Source organism: Rhizopus delemar, genomic scaffold (genome assembly GCF_000149305.1).
Source record: "Rhizopus delemar RA 99-880 supercont3.1 genomic scaffold, whole genome shotgun sequence".
NCBI lineage: Eukaryota > Fungi > Mucoromycota > Mucoromycetes > Mucorales > Rhizopodaceae > Rhizopus > Rhizopus delemar.
Window position 1 is genome coordinate 167911 of NW_027137827.1, and position 19727 is coordinate 187637.

General features: G+C 34.1%; 9 protein-coding genes across 9 annotated transcripts; 5 read left to right on the forward strand and 4 right to left on the reverse strand.

The window, feature by feature from the left end:
- Nucleotides 1-2246: 2246 nt before the first annotated feature.
- On the forward strand, nucleotides 2247-2729 carry RO3G_00067 (uncharacterized protein; the record flags this gene model as incomplete). Its single annotated transcript, XM_067654658.1, has 4 exons — nucleotides 2247-2342; nucleotides 2404-2521; nucleotides 2579-2661; nucleotides 2703-2729. 4 exons carry the CDS (start codon nucleotides 2247-2249, stop codon nucleotides 2727-2729), a joined length of 324 nt encoding a protein of 107 aa, XP_067510759.1.
- A 542-nt stretch (nucleotides 2730-3271) lies between these two features.
- On the forward strand, nucleotides 3272-4563 carry RO3G_00068 (uncharacterized protein; the record flags this gene model as incomplete). The annotated part of the gene is made up of 4 exons (XM_067654659.1): nucleotides 3272-3275; nucleotides 3394-3535; nucleotides 3581-4094; nucleotides 4141-4563. The coding sequence occupies 4 exons, from the start codon at nucleotides 3272-3274 to the stop codon at nucleotides 4561-4563; spliced, it is 1083 nt and encodes a 360-aa protein (XP_067510760.1).
- A 355-nt stretch (nucleotides 4564-4918) lies between these two features.
- Nucleotides 4919-5581, forward strand: RO3G_00069 (V-type proton ATPase proteolipid subunit; the record flags this gene model as incomplete). The annotated part of the gene is made up of 5 exons (XM_067654660.1): nucleotides 4919-4949; nucleotides 5003-5161; nucleotides 5216-5293; nucleotides 5351-5427; nucleotides 5480-5581. The coding sequence occupies 5 exons, from the start codon at nucleotides 4919-4921 to the stop codon at nucleotides 5579-5581; spliced, it is 447 nt and encodes a 148-aa protein (XP_067510761.1).
- A 417-nt stretch (nucleotides 5582-5998) lies between these two features.
- On the reverse strand, nucleotides 5999-6943 carry RO3G_00070 (uncharacterized protein; the record flags this gene model as incomplete). Its single annotated transcript, XM_067654661.1, has 3 exons — nucleotides 5999-6615; nucleotides 6668-6805; nucleotides 6862-6943. The coding sequence occupies 3 exons, from the start codon at nucleotides 6941-6943 to the stop codon at nucleotides 5999-6001; spliced, it is 837 nt and encodes a 278-aa protein (XP_067510762.1).
- A 496-nt stretch (nucleotides 6944-7439) lies between these two features.
- RO3G_00071 (uncharacterized protein) lies at nucleotides 7440-7784 on the reverse strand (the record flags this gene model as incomplete). The annotated part of the gene is made up of 2 exons (XM_067654662.1): nucleotides 7440-7568; nucleotides 7599-7784. The coding sequence occupies 2 exons, from the start codon at nucleotides 7782-7784 to the stop codon at nucleotides 7440-7442; spliced, it is 315 nt and encodes a 104-aa protein (XP_067510763.1).
- A 1939-nt stretch (nucleotides 7785-9723) lies between these two features.
- RO3G_00072 (uncharacterized protein) lies at nucleotides 9724-10677 on the forward strand (the record flags this gene model as incomplete). Its single annotated transcript, XM_067654663.1, has 3 exons — nucleotides 9724-9821; nucleotides 9869-10313; nucleotides 10369-10677. 3 exons carry the CDS (start codon nucleotides 9724-9726, stop codon nucleotides 10675-10677), a joined length of 852 nt encoding a protein of 283 aa, XP_067510764.1.
- A 456-nt stretch (nucleotides 10678-11133) lies between these two features.
- On the reverse strand, nucleotides 11134-11434 carry RO3G_00073 (uncharacterized protein; the record flags this gene model as incomplete). The annotated part of the gene is made up of 2 exons (XM_067654664.1): nucleotides 11134-11370; nucleotides 11420-11434. 2 exons carry the CDS (start codon nucleotides 11432-11434, stop codon nucleotides 11134-11136), a joined length of 252 nt encoding a protein of 83 aa, XP_067510765.1.
- Nucleotides 11435-13306: 1872 nt separating this feature from the next.
- RO3G_00074 (uncharacterized protein) lies at nucleotides 13307-15676 on the forward strand (the record flags this gene model as incomplete). The annotated part of the gene is made up of 6 exons (XM_067654665.1): nucleotides 13307-13359; nucleotides 13416-13530; nucleotides 13595-13697; nucleotides 13889-13945; nucleotides 14114-14462; nucleotides 14650-15676. The coding sequence occupies 6 exons, from the start codon at nucleotides 13307-13309 to the stop codon at nucleotides 15674-15676; spliced, it is 1704 nt and encodes a 567-aa protein (XP_067510766.1).
- Nucleotides 15677-16007: 331 nt separating this feature from the next.
- RO3G_00075 (uncharacterized protein) lies at nucleotides 16008-17940 on the reverse strand (the record flags this gene model as incomplete). The annotated part of the gene is made up of 5 exons (XM_067654666.1): nucleotides 16008-16375; nucleotides 16433-17302; nucleotides 17355-17421; nucleotides 17478-17739; nucleotides 17804-17940. The coding sequence occupies 5 exons, from the start codon at nucleotides 17938-17940 to the stop codon at nucleotides 16008-16010; spliced, it is 1704 nt and encodes a 567-aa protein (XP_067510767.1).
- Between the last annotated feature and the right edge of the window lie 1787 nt (nucleotides 17941-19727).

Sequence of the window (19727 nt, forward strand, 5' to 3'; positions counted from 1 at the left end):
ATAGAAAGACTGTTTCATACTATTTCCTTTATTCTAACGTTTGCTTGTAAGATCATCTGCATGATAAAGCGTTGGTCACCTCGAAATCCGTGCGCTGATCTATGAATTCCGATTTTTTTTTTCCATTAAACATAAATAGTAAACGGAGAGGGGGGGGGGGTTTATTTTTTTTTTATTAAATACAGAAGCAGTAATATTATTGTTTTTTTTTAAACTTTGAAATCGAACAATCTTAAACTACTTCCCCCCCCTTCCTTCTTGTTCACTCATCATTCTCCTTTTTTTTTATTCTTGATTCAAGTGTAACACAACTTATAAAAATTCCTAATGTGAATGTACTCTTATTTGGCGCGCAATACATTTAATACTGCACGTACCCTTTGACTCTATGTAAATCAACAAAAATTACAAAAATAGAATTAGGCAAAATAAAAGCCTTCTTTTCAACACTTTATTGATTTGTTCAAAATAATATTATTATGCAAACCATTTCTTTAAAGAAATACTTTCAGACAATAAAACCTCGTCTAATAATGTTTTGCAAAAACGTTTCATCCAAAACATCACAGTCTAAAAGAAGAAAATATTGCAACCAGTGTTTTATTACAACTAACCTTTGGGAAATTAGAAATATCCTCTTTTAGCATTTTGATACACACTCTTTTTTTTTTTAATAAAAAACTATTCATGGTTGCATTTAAATACTACTTTTTTTTTTCAAATCTAAAAAATTTAGTCTTTTAAGAAAACTTGTTGATAATATCAGCCTATTCGTACATGTTTTTAAAGAGTACATATGTTGTTCATATCAGTGTTTTAATACTTTTACACTGAAATTAAAAGAATTAAAACAGAAGCACCCAAAAGCAATATATATCAAATTCATATTGTGGTTGCTGTAAAAGGTATTCAACTTGATATCTGATCAAGCAAAACTAATTGAGACCTTCTATAGCCTAAACTGCCCACACAGTCGTGAACATTTCAACCAACATGGTCTTCACGTCAGCATAGTTTGAGTGTCACAAAAGTCTCACTGAGACGTCTTTGTTCGATTGATATCAAAGTCATTAATTGGATAGAATAAGCATGATTGTGCAAAAAGCCTATTCAACAGAACCATCTCTCATTCGTATCAAGGAAATTTCCATAAAAGAAATCAGAGACATCGGATGATTTCATTCGTTCCCCAAAGGTTTGTTATATTGGCACAAATTCAACCAGTGCATTGGAAATTCTAAAGGCCCAATAGACATCGCAGAGAAGAATGAATGGACCAGGTTTGTGATTATGAAAACTTGTACAAGTTGGTGCAGCATCAGGAAAAAAGAAAAATGATTCCTTACTCTCTGGACGCAAGAACTGCAGATATTCCTTGGAGCACTTTGACTATGATCTAGCTCACTGACAAGAGCAGAAGCAGTAAGCTTACTAAAGCACCCTTAAGAACTTTCAAGCGAATATGAAAGATCAGGGGAACGATGCCATTATTGAACGTGTTGCTAAAACGACTAAAAAACATGATATCAAACCTGCTCAAGTCGCATTAGCTTGGTTACTCGCAAAGCCAAAGGTAACTGTCCTGCTAAAATTGAGCAATTGTGTGGTTTGATAAGTGCTCTTAACATCAAGTGGAGTGATGAAGAAGTCAAGTATCTTGAACAATCTTAGATCTTCCTATGTTGATCAATAAAAGTAAGAGAGATTCTTAACTAAAAAAAACCCTCCAGTTTTATGAATACCAGATTGGGATCCTGGTTGATTTTAATCCTACTCTAAACCACTTGGAAGCACTCACAGAGTGTGTTACTTGTCTTGAGATTTAACAAAATACATTCAAGAGGAGACACTTTCTTAATTACTCTTGTTACATTTTTAGCTGAAACCAATAAAACAAAATGCTTTGCTCGTACATCTTTATTATTGTTAGTGCATTAAACAAATCCGCAGTCAAGATATCATTGTTTGCAAAACATGCGATACACTTTGGAACTGGAATGTAAACGATCCAAGCACTTGACAAGCATAAGTGTTACCACCTAGAAAGGAACAGAAAATACAACCAGTAGTCCCAATATTACATGCCTTTTTAATCGCCGTTACGGACATGGTATTCTTTCAAATCTCTGAATTCAAAGTATTTCATTCAAAAATTTTTTTTGGTTGTCAAGTGTCATTTTGCCCTGGATTTTCGGTGTTTACAATTTTTTTTTTTTTTTTTTTTTATTACTTTTTTTTTATTGAACATGTTTTGTTGCGGCAGTCGTCGTAATACTAGTGAGAAACCTTGTATATTTTGTAACGTATCTGATACAATTGGAATAACTAGAATAGTAGCTGAGGTATACACAAAGAAGAAAAAGAGAGGTTTTTTTTTTTTTATTTGTTTTAATAAAAGATTAGACAGAACATCTTGTTGCTTTTCGAGATCGGTCCCCATCAGCCAAAGTTCATTTACTTGTTATACCAAAAGAACATATTTCAACAGTAAAAGATTTAAGTAGAGAACATATGCCTTTATGTAAAACCGAATTATACAAGCATACCGAATAATAAGAAAGAACGATTTTTCTTGTAGTACATGAAATGGTAGAATTAGGTAAAAGGCTTTTAAAAGAAGAAGGTTTTGATCCTGAAAATGAGGATCAGATTAGGTACTGGGTAAATACATGCAATATTCATCATTTATTAACTGTAAATAGACTTGGTTTTCATGTACCACCTTTTAATTCTGTAAATCACCTACATATGCATGTTATTGGTCTACCTTTTAAGAACAGATTTAGATCGTTTAAATACAAGATTGGCTATCTTTGGTACATGGACGTCAATATTTTATTACAGAATTTATAAAAAAAAAAATTTCGGACTCTCTTTTTTCTGTTTTCTATATATTTATGTCAGTCCTTCATCAATTAAAGAACATCTTTCGTAATAAAGAGGAAGAGGATGAAATAGTGCCAACATCTTGTACTATAAAATCAAGTTTACCAAAATATGAAGGACTAGAGGATTATACTTTAATAAAGAAATTAGGAGAGTAAGTTACAGTTCTTATTTTAAACTATAATTAACTTTATAAATGATCAGAGGTGCTTTTTCTATTGTTTATAAATGCTTTGATAAGAAATCAAATATGTTTGTAGCTATTAAAATCATAAGAAAACATGGATTAAAACCAGCTCAGGTAAAACCAAGTTTAGCCAAAACTTAAAATGTGTATTTATTTTTTCATGATTAGAAAGCAAGTGTACTTAAAGAAGCACAGATCATGCGTACAATAAATCATTCTTCTATTGTTAAACTATTATTATTTAAAGAAACAGAGCAGGTACTCATAGCAACATCAAGACGATCTTTATTTAATAAGACAAAAAAAGCATTATTTTTTAGTTTTAGAATTGATGAAAGGAGGAGAGATATTCCATCAACTTGCCCAATTAACTTATTTTAGTGAAGACTTGGCTCGTCATTGTATTAAACAAGTAGCTGAAGGTATTCGTTATTTACATCAAGAAAAAGGAGTTGTTCACAGGTAAGAAAATCTAGTATGTGTGACACTTTTTACAACATTTAACAGAGACATTAAACCTGAGAATATATTGTTTGAATCTATACCATTTATGGAACGCAAACACAGCCCACTTCCCACACAACCAGAGAATGATGATGAACCCAAAGAAGATGAAGGTGAATTTGTACCTGGCTTGGGTGGAGGAGGAATAGGCAAAGTCAAGCTGGCTGACTTTGGTCTATCAAAAATTGTGTGGGATAAGCAGACGATGACTCCTTGCGGTACCGTCGGATACACAGCACCCGAGATTGTGAGAGATGAAAGGTACTCGAGATCAGTTGATATCTGGGCCCTTGGATGTGTTCTCTATACGATGCTGTGTGGATTCCCGCCATTTTATGATCAAAGCATTGATACACTTACAGAGAAAGTGGCGCAGGGTGAATATACGTTTCTTAGTCCTTGGTGGGATCATATTTCGGATGAAGCGAAAGATGCTGTCAGTCACTTACTGGAAATCAATCCTAAGAAGAGATATACAATTGATCAGTTCTTGTCTCATCCTTGGTTAAACAAATGGGTATTATATACAAGGAAGACACTATATCATACTCATATCATATTAGGATACACCTGTTGTCAGCAAAGAAAATGAAGACCAAATCAATTTACCAGTCTCTTCTACATCCTCATCGTCTTTAGATACTTCAGGATCATCGCCCATGCCTACAAAGAAGCCAAGAAAAAGAGATAAATTTTTGTCTGGCCTATCTTCCATGAAAGAAGTCTTTGATATTTCATATGCAGTTCATCGTATAGGTGAAGAAGGTGCCCATAGGAAACAGAAGAAGAATATAAACAGATGGACACTCAATTCACGTAATGACATCTCTGATGATGATGATGATGATGATGATGAAGTGAATGAAATTACAGCAAAGATAAAGTCAACAGCATTAAAAGATAAACCGACCATTAAGAAAAAGACATTTGATTTAAGTATGAACAATGCTACTTTATTAGGCAGAAGAAATAATAAAATCAAATAAATGCATTATTAACACTCAGATTGAATCTGACCAAAAAAACGGCTTTGTTGACGTCAACATCGTCTTCGATTATTTTTTTTTCTCTGCTTTCTCTGACACTTTACTTTGCCCCCCTTTTTTCCTTCTTCTTTTTGAAACACCTTTTTTTTAGATTAAAAAAAATACGTAAGTAGAAACTTGTAAAAGAATTTATAAAAATAGCAACTTATATTTGAAATATAAAGTAGTATATACACAAATGAGTGAATATTGGTAAGTCATTTATATAATTTCTCGAGATGAAGCCTCTTTTTTTTTTAAATACTTACATGAAACTACGTTATATAGTCCTGTTTATGCTCCTTTCTTTGGCACCATGGGTTGTGCTGCTGCCATCGTTTTTAGCTGTAAGTTTGTTTTTTTCTTTCGATTGTGTTTCATGTTTTGTAACACTTCCTAGGTCTCGGAGCTGCTTATGGTACTGCTAAATCCGGTGTTGGTCTCTCTGCTATGGGTGTTTTACGTCCTGACTTGGTCTTGAAGTGTATTGTACCCGTTGTTATGGCTGGTATTTTGGGTATTTATGGTGTTGTTGTCTCTGTGTTATTATCTGGTGGACGTAAGTTTATTTTTTTTAAAACTCAATATTTTCCTCATCTTACATTTTCTACAGTTGCTATGAAGCAAACACTCTTTAGCGGCTTTGTTCAAATGGCCGCTGGTCTTTCAGTTGGTCTTTCTTGTCTTGCTGGTAAAATAAATTATATTTATACATGAATTATATATTAATTATTATTGTTATTTATAGCTGGTATTGCTATTGGTATTACCGGTGATGCTGGTGTACGTGCTACTGCTCAACAACCTAGAATGTTTGTCGGCATGGTAAATAAACTCAAACAACAGCAAATGAGAGATATACTTATATTTTAAATAGATTTTGATTTTGATTTTCGCTGAAGTATTGGGTCTTTATGGTCTTATTGTTGCTTTGATTTTAAACACCAAAGCCTCTGGTACTGAAAGTGTTTGTCAATAAGCGGTTTGATTGAAATAGCACATATAAAATATATACCGTGTAATATGAAATAAAATGTATAACATTCAATTATGAAATACCTTTATTATTTGACGCGTAAAACAAACAAATCTATTATTGCATGCAATGATGTAAATATTGAGACTTTTTTTTTCATTTCGGAAAAATTACAAGTTGATCAACATGAATGCAAAATGGCTTTACACAAGTCAAGAAAGATGCAAGGGCCAAAGAGAAAAAGAGCGCGCTAAAATGATGATGATATGTGCATCCAAAAGAGAGACGGGGGTACATAATAACACAAGGGCCATGATTTGAGGGAGTTGAGGGATAGAAGGGATAGTGGATTATTGAACAAGATTAAACAAGATACTTTTATGTATGTGTACCTCCTTTATTATACAAAATATGCATTATTTATACAAAAGGTATATAATGACTGGATGATCGTCTTTTATGATTATTAGAAATGACACTTGAGGGCCTTGAATTATTATTAATATATAAGCTACCGTTACTTATAGGAATACTAGGTAGTTGATAAAGCATAGCATTATTATTAAAGGGCATTCTCATATTATTATAATCCATCATTTTACGTTGTTTTTGTTGCTGCTTCTTTTCTTGAAGTTGTAATTGTTGAAAGCTAATGTTATGTGTTCCAGGTTGAGGTAGTTTACTTAACAGTCCTTCTATTTTCACTTTGCCAGGTACATTTGTCTTCGGTTTTTGACGTTTTGCTTTCTCTTGCTCTCTTTGTATTAACAAATCCATACCAGACATACGCACTTTCTGCTTGACTGGCATTACCTGATATCTTGAGCCAAGGACCACATTGTCATCATCGTCAGCATAATTATTATTATGTATCCTTGGTAAGTCTTCAGCTGAACGGGTTATGTTCATGTGTGGTTTAAAAGAGGAAGAGTATGAGCTATTTGTGCTTGCATCAGAACGTGTTTGACGTAATGTACGTTTATATGAATTCTGAGATGGTTTTATAAAGGAATTTTTTGAAATTAAGCAGTCATCATCTAATACTTATTATTAGTAAAGAAAGGGGATTGAATAAAAAGGGAAGATTACCTGAGGTGTCATCGTCATCACTTGGCAAAGTGGTTGGCTTATAGACATGTTTCTTGATTGAATTTTTTTCTTTTTCAATGGATGAATCATCATCTTCATCATCACTTGGCATGCACTGTCTATTATGCTTCTTATAAGCTAATAATGTACATATGTTAGTATTAAAATGATTCACTTTTCATTATTGATTTTACTATTAAGGTAATGGTGAGGCTGTGGCGAAGAGGAATTAAATTGGATTTGATTAAAACTTTCAGTCAACTTTTCAAAAGACATTATTATTTTTAAAAGAAACAGAAAAAAGAAAAAAACAGCAATTGTCAACTTGTTTATAAATAAATGTATACCATTTAAAGGAGAGAGCGAGAAAATGAGAGAAGGTGAACTATAAATAGAAATAAAAGTGTTTTTTTATGCGTTTAAGGGACGGAATTTCTTGCGCGCCAAAAGGGATACAGTTTACTTACTTTAAATAGATAACACTCCCTTTATTAGCAATCAAGCTCATTTTAAGCATAACTTAGTGTCAAGTAGAATAAGCAAATAAAAAATAAATTAGGCTTTTTGAATTGTTTTGTCCATCACTGTGTTATTAAAGAAACAACGGAAGGAGAAGTACACTCTTTCCAGGAAGTAAATTCGCCTTTGTCGGAAAATAAATGCAGCCAATGGTAAGAACAAAATTCATGTAGCACGAAAAATAAATTCGCCCTGGTGGAAAATGAATTCATCTAAAGGCAGGAACAAAATTCATGTAGTACGAAATATAAATTCATCTTCGCTGACAAATCGGATGCCCTATTGCTATCTGGTCTGTTTCCATGGAGCAAATGTCAAGGGCAGCCTTGTACATGGCTTGAATGGTAGCATTGTCATATTTTTTGAGTATGATATTCTTTTCCTACATGACAAAAACAAGGCACAGAGCAACCATTTCATCCAAAAGGTCTTTGTCCATGTGGATGGCAATGGACTCTGGGGTATAAAATTTGGTACTTTCTGCCCACGATTGGCACGGATGGGTATAGAAAGGGTCATTTTCCTCTTTGTCGAATGTGGTATCGCAAAATCGCTTGCTGGAGAAACCCTCAGTGAATATGACAACGAGATGGGGCATGAACCTGTGGCATCGAAAACGTCCAAAAAGTAGCGGATCGCTCGACCAACAAAATTCTTGCCGAATTTTTTTTGAATCTCTATGATAACTAGGGCAAGGCTCTCGGTAAATGCATTCAGGGGTAGGTAAAGCATATCGACACGTCGGTCATCCCTCTGTTCAGTTGGTCCCAGAGTGTAGGCATCGCCCGATATGCCGTTTCCAACGATGGATTTGATGACAATATCCTTGTTTTCATCCACACGTAACAGTTCCTTGCTAAATAAATTATAACCTAGTCGTGAGGGCAACGTTGTAGTGAAAAGATTGTAGTCGTTTTCGTCATCCTCCTTTTGATTGTCTTGGTCGTTGCCATTTGGGGAAGGTGAAAAACCACACAGTATCCACATTAATATTTCAAGCTCTGCATTAGCTGTCTTTTTTTCATACCAATACGAGTATCAGAATGGCTTTCTGGCATTGTTGACATCGTTACGATAAAGAAAAAAACAAAAAAAAAAAATTAAAGGAGGGAAAATAAGGCGCACGATTATAGGGTGCACCTAGCTTTTTTTTTTAAAAAAAAAACTTGACATGGGAAGGCTTTTTTATTTTTTTGGTTTGGAGGACTTGGAGGACTGCCTAAGATTACTAGCCAAAGTCCATTCATTGTAATTTCATGATAGCATCCGTTTGCTTTTATTCATAAGTATTTTCCATGATCCAAGCATCTTTGCAAATATGTAATGGAGTGCCTTACCCAGCCTTGGTTATCGATGGCCAAAAAAGGGGGGCATGTGGATGGACAAAACAAACTTGGGCAGCCAAACCATTTCAGGTTGGTCAAGCTTTTATAGGATTTACACTGTCCATTAGTGAAAATCCTGTAAGTTGGCTCAATCGTTTTTCGTCAACTACAACTTTTTTTTTTTTTTTTACAAAATCAAATAAAGTACCTTTGGGTACTTTTAAATCTGTGAATGCTTGTCTTAACTGCTTCATCACTCCATCCAAGACGACTGAAGGATTCGCATCAATGCATTCAAGAATAGCTTTTTTGTGCTCCTCATTGAAAATGCGTGGACGACCGGTCTTTCTCCGTTTCTCAAAGATACTATTAGGATCTCTTTGTACTGTTCAGCCCATTTTTGTGCTGTGCGAACGTGAATACCAAGCCGTTTTGCAGCAGCAGCCGCGCTCAGACACTTCTCAAACAGCAGCTTAAAGAATCTCACTTTGTTCTGATCAGAATAGCGTGTATAATTTCGCTTCATTGATGTTTCCCTCATAACAACCTCATTAATAGGATTTACCTCCTTTTCCATCTGCATTGCCTCTATCACTTTCTCGCTCTCTAGAGGCAATTGATTTAAATATTGTGTATCAGAGCTCAATGTTTCAAGACGAAACTAGTCCTCATCAACAATATATTCCATTGGTTCAGGCCTATCATACTCGTCTACAACAGAACCTTCCCCATTTTCATACAAGAATTGAATGATCATTATCATATGGTTTCTGGTGTAATTGTAGAAAATAAAAGTAAAAAATAAAAAAATGAGAACTTGGTACGCTTTTATGTATCCAAAGATGCTAAGGCCTGCAATACAAACCATTCTTGGCAACTGGACATCCAGTTTGTCAGCAAAGACGAATTTATATTTCGTGCTACATGAATTTTGTTCTTACCATTGGCTGCATTCATTTTCTGACAAAGGCGAATTTACTTCCTGGAAAGAGTATAGTCATTGCAATTCATAGCAAACAAGTTAAATATTCAATGCCTAAGAGAATAAAGTTACTATATAAACAGGGTAAGCAGTTCTTGCGTGTTTGTCATGTAATGCATGTTTCTCTATTTGTGTCTTTCACTTTTATAAGCCACGGCAGTAAAAAAAGTCATACTTTTGATTTTTATTTACTCTCTCATTTCCTTTTTTTTCTTTTTTTCTTGATCAACATGTCAGCATATAAAGCATTAACTAAAAAAAATTCTGAAGATAAGAGAATTAATAAACAAAGAGTCATGATGCTCTGTTCTCGCGGTGTTACTTACCGGTAAATAGGTCAACGCTATTAAGTACTATTAAAATAACATATTATAGTTATCGTCATCTTATGAATGATCTCGAAGGCTTATTACCTCATTCCAAGAAGGACGCCAAATTAGACACAAAAAACAACCTTTACATCTTGAACGAATTAGCCGATTTAAACAACTGTAATAATGCCGTATTTTTCGAAACCAGAAAGAAACAAGACTTGTATGTCTGGATGGCCAAGACGCCCAACGGACCCTCTGTTAAATTCCACCTTCAAAACTTACATACAATGGACGAGTTAAAAATGACGGGCAATTGTTTAAAGGGATCTAGACATATTTTATCATTTGACAAGACATTTGATTCTGCACCTCACTGGAGTTTATTAAAGGAGTTGTTGGGCCAAGTGTTTAATGTGCCTAAAGGAACAAGACGTTCAAAGCCTTTCATTGATCACGTCTTGACTTTTTCAATCGTCGATAATCGTGTTTGGTTTAGAAATTATCAAGTAAGCCCGATGGATTTGTATATAGAAACTACAGTTACTTATTAATCTATGATAGGTTGTTGAAAAGAACAAGCAAAATACACCAGGTTATACTCATTTGGATAAAGATGATCTTTCTCTAGTAGAAATTGGTCCTCGTTTCTGTCTTACACCCATCAGGATCTTTGAAGGTTCCTTTGGTGGTCCCACTGTTTATGAAAATCCTGAATTTGTTCATCCCAACTTTGTTCGTGCTGCTGTACGCAAGAGTAAGCTTGTGAAATATGCTGCTAGACAAAAAAATAATACCGAGCGTAATGCTCGTCTCTCGATGGCAAAAGAAAGTAGACAAACAGAAGTCAGTGATAAATCCGTTTTTAAATAAATTGATTTTATTCTATGCTTTGGTCTTTTTATTACTATTATCATTTTGAGAATCTGATGATGTCTGAGACCTAAACCAAGAGTTATGTTTATATTAGAGCAATAATGATTTGCATTTACAGTTGTATTACCTCTTTTTACTACTATTATTGTTGTCGTTATCTTCATCTATATATTAGAACTTTAGCTTGCTTTATTATTATTTCAATATTTATTGATGTTACTGGTTAAAGTGGGCGAATTTATCTTTGTTGCTGATGAGGAGGATAATGGAATCAGGTCATGACTATAATATCAAGTGTCACTATTCAATCAATCATAGCAAAACAACTTTACCGTTGTTCAATACTCATGCCATCTTCTAATGCTCTTAAATCTGCCTCATTGAAATCCTGTTCAAATATATCATCTTCCCCCTCTAATTATCCCATTTTTATTAATCTTCAAGTTATTTAATTCACAATTTATTACCGTAAGAAAATCCATCTTCAGGAATAAGGGGTTGATGATGATGCATAGGTGTGCTTACGCGTGCATTACCACTGTCTATTAATGAAGGTGGTAATATTCTTTCAATCTTTATTTTTGATTCAAATGGATTATCAGTTGGTTGCTGTTGTTGTTGAGGCGTTGTTGACTTGTTAGATGTGTCAAATTGTTGATGGCGATAAAGGTTACCAGGTAAAAATTTAATCTAACAACAAATTATGTTACTCTTTACTGTTAGCAACCGTTTGCTTTACCTGAGGATTAGCCATTCTTCCTATGCCATTCAAGTACACTTTATCATAAATACAGTTTCCTAACGCGTTTCCAAAGTTGCGCAGTGCGCGTTTGGTAGCATCCGTGACTGCTTGTTTTCTAGCTTTCTCAAATGCAATTGCTTTGCTTTTAGTGTTTTCAGAAGATCCATAACCAATATCCTAGGAAGCTGTCAAACAAATGGTATAGTTATTTCATATTTGTTTTTTTTTTTACTTCATGATAGGTGCCATCTTTCAAGGTTATTCTTACTGTCACAGATACACCCAAATTGATTCTTCCAGTTTCAAGCACGTCTACCTATATCAGCATACGCATGAGTATCGCAATGTATATGTTCTATGTGAGGACTAACAAAGTCGATTGTTGTATCCTTTATATTTGAAGACCATCCATTAAAACCAAATATTTCATTTGCTAAGTTGATTGCAGTCTTTCCTTCAATATAAGTTAATCTTCCTGCTGGACCAGGTCTTTGCGTCAAAAACTCTGGGCCAAGTGGTTTTTGTAGTTGTGTTGTTATTCGATCGGATTCATCTTTTGTAAAAGATCTACTTGTTGTCATTATGTATATAATAAAAAGAAAGAGAATTTATTTCATGCACTGACATTTAAAAACTTTTTTTTATTGATTCTGTGTCTAAAATTCTGCGTTGACACTGAGGCTATATTATACAGTTGTTACTATGATATTTGGTGAGCTAGTAAGCACAGCCTTCTTTTTAGAACGCGAAATACAAAATGCTCCAATGATTATAAAACTTCTCTTACCAAGCTTACATCTTTTGAAGTAATTTATAGCACTAGACATGCGTGAAACGCAAACTATTTGAAAAAATCCAGTATTTCAGCAACTGAATGCTGCTTGATTGATTAAACTGACAAGATATCTTTCACAACAATATATAATTTACTGATGTATGACAACATCCTTTCCTTGTATTGAATAAATGTAGTGTTTAAAACTTCTTTTGGAATGCTTACTAGTCTTTATCAAACATTTTGAAATAGATATTTTATATTTTAATGGTGCTTTTGAGCTTTAAACATACAAATTTCAATTTTGCCTCGTAAAAGGCTTCGTTTTTGTAAAGAATGAAGCGCTATTAAGTTTTACATAATGTTATTTTATATCTAAATCTTACAATTATTGGATGTTTATTTCAAAGCAGCTTTATCTTGTCGCTTGGCATCTAAGTCTCGTTGTTGAGTACTTTTGTATAAAATTTGCCATTGGCTAAGATATTTCTATAAACTATTTATATTGTTTATTAATCTAGTAATATTCAACGTGTTCTTCAACAAAAGGAGAAGATATTTTCCAGAAGGAAGGTAGTAGAGCCATATAATGTAACAGGAGGACATGCTCCAATGAATAATTGACGTGGAGATATAGTGGCAAGTCTTTCAAATATGTCAGCTGTGAGTTATTCGCATCATAGTAACCTAAACCGGCCGTCAATCGTTATCCTATATTTATCCTCTACCTCTTGCAGTAGCTTATGATTGATCTTTTTCTGAGAAATTCAAAAATTAGCCAATGAGCAGCTAGTATGACTTTACTCCTTTTGTGACTTTACATGATTTTTTTTTTTCACTTTTTTGATTCCTCACTTCTTTTTTTATTCACAAATATGTCTTCTAATAAAACACCTAATGAGACACAGAAAGAACAGCTGTCAGGGAAACAAAAACGAAGAGAAAAAAATAGACAGATTCGAGAAATAAGGTCACATAATAAGACAGATAATATCCTGTGTGAGTTTATTAAAAAAACACATATAAGCTCTGTTTATTTTGACAACTGTCTTAATTTAGCGCAAGACATTCCAAATATTTCGGGACCTATAGATGCCAGTAAGTTTGCAATGGCCCGTATATCAGAAATCAACTCTATGCAAAGCGCTATTAAAAAGGCGAGGTAAAAGGAAACAAAAATCATATAAAGACGCGAGCGTGCTTACATAATATTTAAAGTTATGCTTTAAACGAGCTTGCATTTCAATCTCTTCCTCGCGGCCTTCGTCGACGAACAGCCAGTCATAATTTGAATAGACTACCTGCTCGCTTGAGAGCAAAGGCAGCTAAAGAAGTAAATAAAAGAAAATGGACGCGAAAGAGAAAGAGATAAATTATTTACATCCTTTTCTGTATAGACCTTTCAATCATCCTCTAATGCAACTTTGAAGCGTAAGAAAGTGAGAAAGATAAAAAGACCTGTCAAATTAGTGGATGAGTATCTTAGACGTCAAAGTAAGGGTATACATATTGAAAAAGAGAGGAAGATAATAATTTAGTGAAAATTATAGAAACTAAAAAATGGTTGGAAACACACATGTGGCATACAAAACGAATGAAAATGACAAATATTTGGGGATATCGAATTGCATCTAAACCTAACGTTAAATCATCTAGAATCACTTACAAATCATTTACAAGATTATGCATAGCTCATGATGCATCTTATATGGCATGTGTCGAGCTGAAGGGTCAATTCAATGATATCGGTAAAGCATTAAATACAATTACAGATCTTGGATTACCTTCAGTGATGAGTGAAAGGTAGTCTTTTTTATTTTTTTTATTTTTTCTCTTTTTTTAACCTATTTCCGTGAATTATTTTAGATATATCAAGGGCAATCGAATCGGGCACTCCAATCTTTATGAACACTTAGGATACCCTACAAAACTTATTTGCCCCATATCATTCTTATGGAAGCCATCCAATGATGTATTGTGGCTATGGATTCACCCGTCAGCTTACCATGAAGCACTTCAATTTATACAACAGTCAATACACGAACAACAATTAACTGTAGAGATAAATGACCTTAGACAGGAAATTTTACGATTTGAATTGATCGGTCCACGCTCAACAGCCTTACTTCAAACCGTTTTGGATCCTGTATCAGATGAAAAGCATGAAGGAAACAAGCTATGGAAAGACTTGAAATCACTTCGTTCATCATGCTCTCTATCTCCTGGTTCTGTTATTGGTCTTCTTGTTAACGATCCACGTTTAAAGTAAAAAAAAAAAAAAAAAAAACTATTTTAATTGTAAATTTCTTTGTTAACATCAATACGTATATGCAAGATTTCCTCAAAAAGTGCCTCCTCGTACAAATGAAATTTCAGTAAAAGATCAGCAAAAGATAGAATCAATCGTTGCAAGCTGGCCTGAGAATGTAGCAGACTCTTATTTGTGGGATAGCGAGACACGAAAGAGTTTAATTGAGAAAAAGATAACAGAATATGCACTCAATCAACGTCGAGAGAATAATCTTGTACCTGGAACAAAACTTGAACCTACACCTGAAGATGGTCAAATTCCACTTTTACTTTTTCAAAGAGGCGCTCCTGTTTATCAACAAGCAGGCATCACAAATTGTCCTTTAAGCTCATCTGAGTTAATTGAGGGTTGGACTCTGATTTTACCTCGTGGATGGGGTATGGCATTTTGGAAATCACTCATCTTTGCCGGTGCTCGCGTTGCTGGGTTTGAAGACATGCGTGCTATGCACTTTGAAACAGGACACTCTTACTTCCCTCACGATTTCCCTGGCACACGTGCATTTGAGATTCAACGAGAACTGGTACGAAAGGAAGCAGAGGAGATATGGAAAAAGAAGCCGCCAGCAAAACGCATTAATTTTGCCAAGCGTGGTATTGAGCATCCATTTGAATGTGCTTTTGAAAGTCTTGGTTTGATAGATCATATGGTTATTGATCAACCTGAAGGATCCACAGTCGCAAGACCCACATACTCTTTGCTGCATGGAGCCCCCTTAAGGTATCATTTGGATGATCTCAACACGAGGTTGAATGCATTAGTTGCCAAACGAGGCTTGAATTTTGTTGTGCCTGAACTTCGACTAGATGAGACATTAGCCAAGATTCGTTTAAAGTATATTGATCGTGGAAAGCCTATGGCCAATGCCATGATTTATCTGGTAGATGATCAAGAAGTATATGAACATTGTACGCATCACATACGCACTAGTTCCTCATCGCCCTTAAAGACAAAGAGAAAATTAAATGAACTTTTAGAAGCCGAGAAGAAGAATGTATGTGAAAAGGTAAAAAGTCAAATTGTACATAAGAAGAAAATCCTGTTATTAAATTACTATACAAGATATCCAACTATATTCCTTCAAAGTCACAGCATATTGGATACATTACAAATGGCAATTTTTCTTTTAGTCTTGGCCATGGTTTTGGTATTGGAGCATGCACTCTAAATGGATTGAAGAGAATGGAGATGTTGGATGCAGAGTAAGTTTATAGCTTTTATCTTCCTTTTCCACTCACAAATTGGTATTATAGGCAAAATCGTTCAGTCAAAAGACTTGTTGTAGTAAGAAATACTACTTCATTAAAAGTAAGAGCAGCTCAACTTGAAATATTAGCATAATTTCCTCTTTTTTTTTTTTCTCTTTCTCGTGTATTATAGCCTATTACATAATAGAAAATAAATGTAGCCAAAAAAATAGAATTTCATCATATTAAAATAATTTGATTTTGTTTTTATTATCAAGTTAAAATATATACTACAATTGTGTCTTTAATGCTTTACAATTTTTGAGGCTTGGAACTTTCATCAGGCGTATCATTTGAATCTTCTTTTACTTCTTCTGACAAAGCAAAACCACGCATACCCAAGAAAAAGATGAAGGCAAGTACAGCAATACCAAGAGAGACAATGGATAAGATCCTTTGAACGTTAGCATAGGCTATTACTGTGCCTTCATGCTGATCTTCTGGAAGAGCATTAATATACGTGATGTCTCCAAGTAGCGATGCTAAATCATATTCGCCAGGTACATGCTTGGCAAATTCGGTGGGAAGCATACCGTTCCAAACAGCACCAGCAATAGAGGAACCGATACTAGTGGCAATTGTACCGCCGATTTGATAAAGAGCAGTGACAATGGCAATATCTATTTAGAAAATGTTGAGTATACAAAACAAATGAAAAGAATAAAAGTAGTTTTTACCAGGAGTGGGTACTGAGCTTTGAACTGCTACTAAAATAGGAACATAGATAAAACCAGCACCAAAACCAGCAATCAATTGAGTGATAACGACAAATCCAGTAGGGGATGTTGGATAACGAGCAGGAATCATGAGACCAATGCCGATCATAAGCAAACTTAGGCCAATAAAGACAATGGGTCTGTAAACCTTGAATCGTTTCATTAAATAACCAGACAAAATCTGAGACACTAAATAGATTGCATCATAACTTCGATCAATGTAGGTCGATGTAACGATAGAAGCTCTTCTTGAGATTTGAAGGTATGTGATGTGATATGTCCAATTTGAGGCATGAAATACACTGACAGTTGCACAGCAAAGAACACCAGCAATGGGAGTCCAGGTATTCCATCTGCCGAGAGGAATCACAGGTTTTTCGGCAAACTTCCATTCCCAAATACAAAAGATAATGCCACAGACAACACCTCCTACAAGGGTTCCGATTGTACGAGGGGAGTTCCAGCCTCCCCATGAACTAGTAGCAAGTACTAGTGGAAGTAAGATCATACAGAGTGCGCCAATAAATAAGATGCTTCCAATTACATCAATCTCGTTACAAAACCATCGGAGGGTCTCTGACCAGGTGCGGTATTGCTTATTTCTAGGAGGCAATAGATTTGATTTCTTGACAGTTGACTCGAGGCGAACTAAACCGGTCATAAGAGGAATAGCAGTAACAGAAATACAGAAACAGATCATTGAATATGCCCATCTCCAAGCATTAGCATTCACTAGAGCTTCACCAACAATGGGTGCGACAAAGATATTGACTATTGCAGGAAAGTCATAAAAGGCTTGAAATAAACCACGATTAACAGATGTTGTGATGTCTAACCAGAGAAATTAGTCTTTTTTTTTGTTGTCTACACTGTATGTTTATACCAGCAATGAGAACATGGCCCAAGATAGCAACACCTGTTACACCTAAAGCATAAATAACTTGGCCACCCTAAATGAAAAAGAGACTTCAGTTATAAGTATAGCCATAATAAAAATGATCGTTACGACTAAGGTATCCATATTAGGTGCAACTGCCTGAACGATACCAGAGAGAACATAAAAGAAAATTGAAATTGCAAATGATTCAGTTCTACCAACCATATCGGCAAGTTTTGCATAAAAAGGTAATAAAACAGTTTCAACAATGTAAAGAACCACACTGATTAAACTTGCGAGATTTAAAGAATTAAAATAACTGGTAATGTAAGTGGATGAAGAGTAAACAACATTAGCTTCCCAGTTCTTTGCCCAAGCAATCAAAATAATGCTTTAAATAAAAGAGTTAACAACAAAATATGTACTTTTTTTTTTTTTTTTTGCTTCAAATTTACCCAACAATGACTGCTGTCTTGTCCTTTTTACTTCCTAATTTCTTCATAAGCATAACTTTTTGAACACCATAAGGTTTGCCTTCTAATTCTTTTTGGATTTGTGAATTTTTGTCAGGAAAAGCTCCATAACTTTCCATGTCTAAATTGTTCATTGAAGAAGATGATTCCTTTCCCATGTTCTTTAGTTTGATTTGCAAAAAAAAAAGGAAAGAAAAAGTACTTTATTATACTTGATCCCAAAAGATCAGATATTTTCCCAAATTTTTTCTCAACTTCGTGTAACCGATTAAATTTATCAGATCTTTTTTAGGTGTATCAATGGATGTGTAACCGTTCTCTCATCCGTGTTAAGCTTTACGCACTCTCATTTCTCTTGACTTTATATCCTCTTCATAGAAATTGAATGATGATATCAAATGAATCCATATATTCAAGTGATTATGCACTTAAAGTATAAACCAGTTCAATATTTTGCAAGGACCAAAATTTAAGCTCAGTTTTCCTCCTTTTGTACTTGTGTGTGTACCAAGAAATCAAATGTCTTTTAGAGAAACATGCGTGGAAATTACTACAAGAGAGATTTATTTCTAAGTTAATAATTATTGAAGCAAATTTATTGCTTGATCTTTTTCTTTTGCAGTCAAAGTCATTAATAAAAAACAAGCAAAAAGTATTCAATTTTAAAACATCTCATTACATCCTCTAAAAGATGTGTAACAAAAGCCATAAGAACAACAATCCAACAAGCTAACTATGTTAGTTCTATTCAAATAGTGATTGGATATCGCATTACACTAACTTAAACAACTGCTTTTTTTCGAATTTGTGAGGATATTTTACGCTAAAAAATTTATGCGAAACAAAGAACAAGTAAAGAATTTAACAGTTTACTCATTATCTTGAATAAGTTGTCAGGCAAAATAAAGCTTTTTTCTAATATGATACATTAAATACTAGAGCATCTTCCTTGCTTAAACTTTCATACTTTACTATATTCTATTGAGACAAAATTTATTCAATTTAATCTGAGTCGCTGTGTTCTATGTTCACCGGCGCATCTGGCCGTTTTTATTTTAAGTAGAAACAGTACAGATAGCCGCTACTCGTCAGTTTTTTTTAATGACTAATAACGATAATTATTATCAAATGCTTTATGCTTTACTTTGTTATTGCGTATAACAGATGCACGTATAAAGAATCAGCTTTCCTTTTAGCTTGAATCAGCATGAATCGAATACGGAAAGAGGAAGGAAGGTCATTTGTCATATGACACTTCGAGATGATTGTCAGCTTGTGAACTGTTTTATCATTACTAATCTATAAATACACAGCTATTTTGCCAAGCGATTGTACTATAGCATGCCATACTTACTCAAAATCATCCATGTTTTTTAATGAAGAAAAAGTCACCATCAAAAAGCATATGTCTAAGTTTCTTTGTTTGCTTAATTAGCTAAATAAAACTACTTGGTGATAGCAAAGGAAGTGCCTTATAATACTTTGATATCGAATAATAACCCTAAGAGATGGACAACATAGCTCCATCAAACTAAGTCAGAGTAAAGAAACATTTGTACTTACGAGTTTTCATGGAGGGAGTTAATATGAAATATTGCAATGCAGTTTTTTTAAGAACCATAAGCTAACAGAGCAGAGAAAAAAAGAAATTGTATTACGTACAGTATCAGTAACTGATTTGAAGTATAGCAATTGTACTATGGAAAGATCTTGCCTCAAAAAAAAAAAAGAAAATGAAAGAGAAAAAGAGTAAATGCACCGCTAACACCTATATTTATATCTTATTAAAAAATTGAAACATAAAAAAAAGAAAGCATACTTCCGAATATCCTTGTTTGTAATTCCAAAAAGGATTTGTGTAAATATTCTCTGATGTATCTTTAACTTTTGTCATACTGATAGGGTA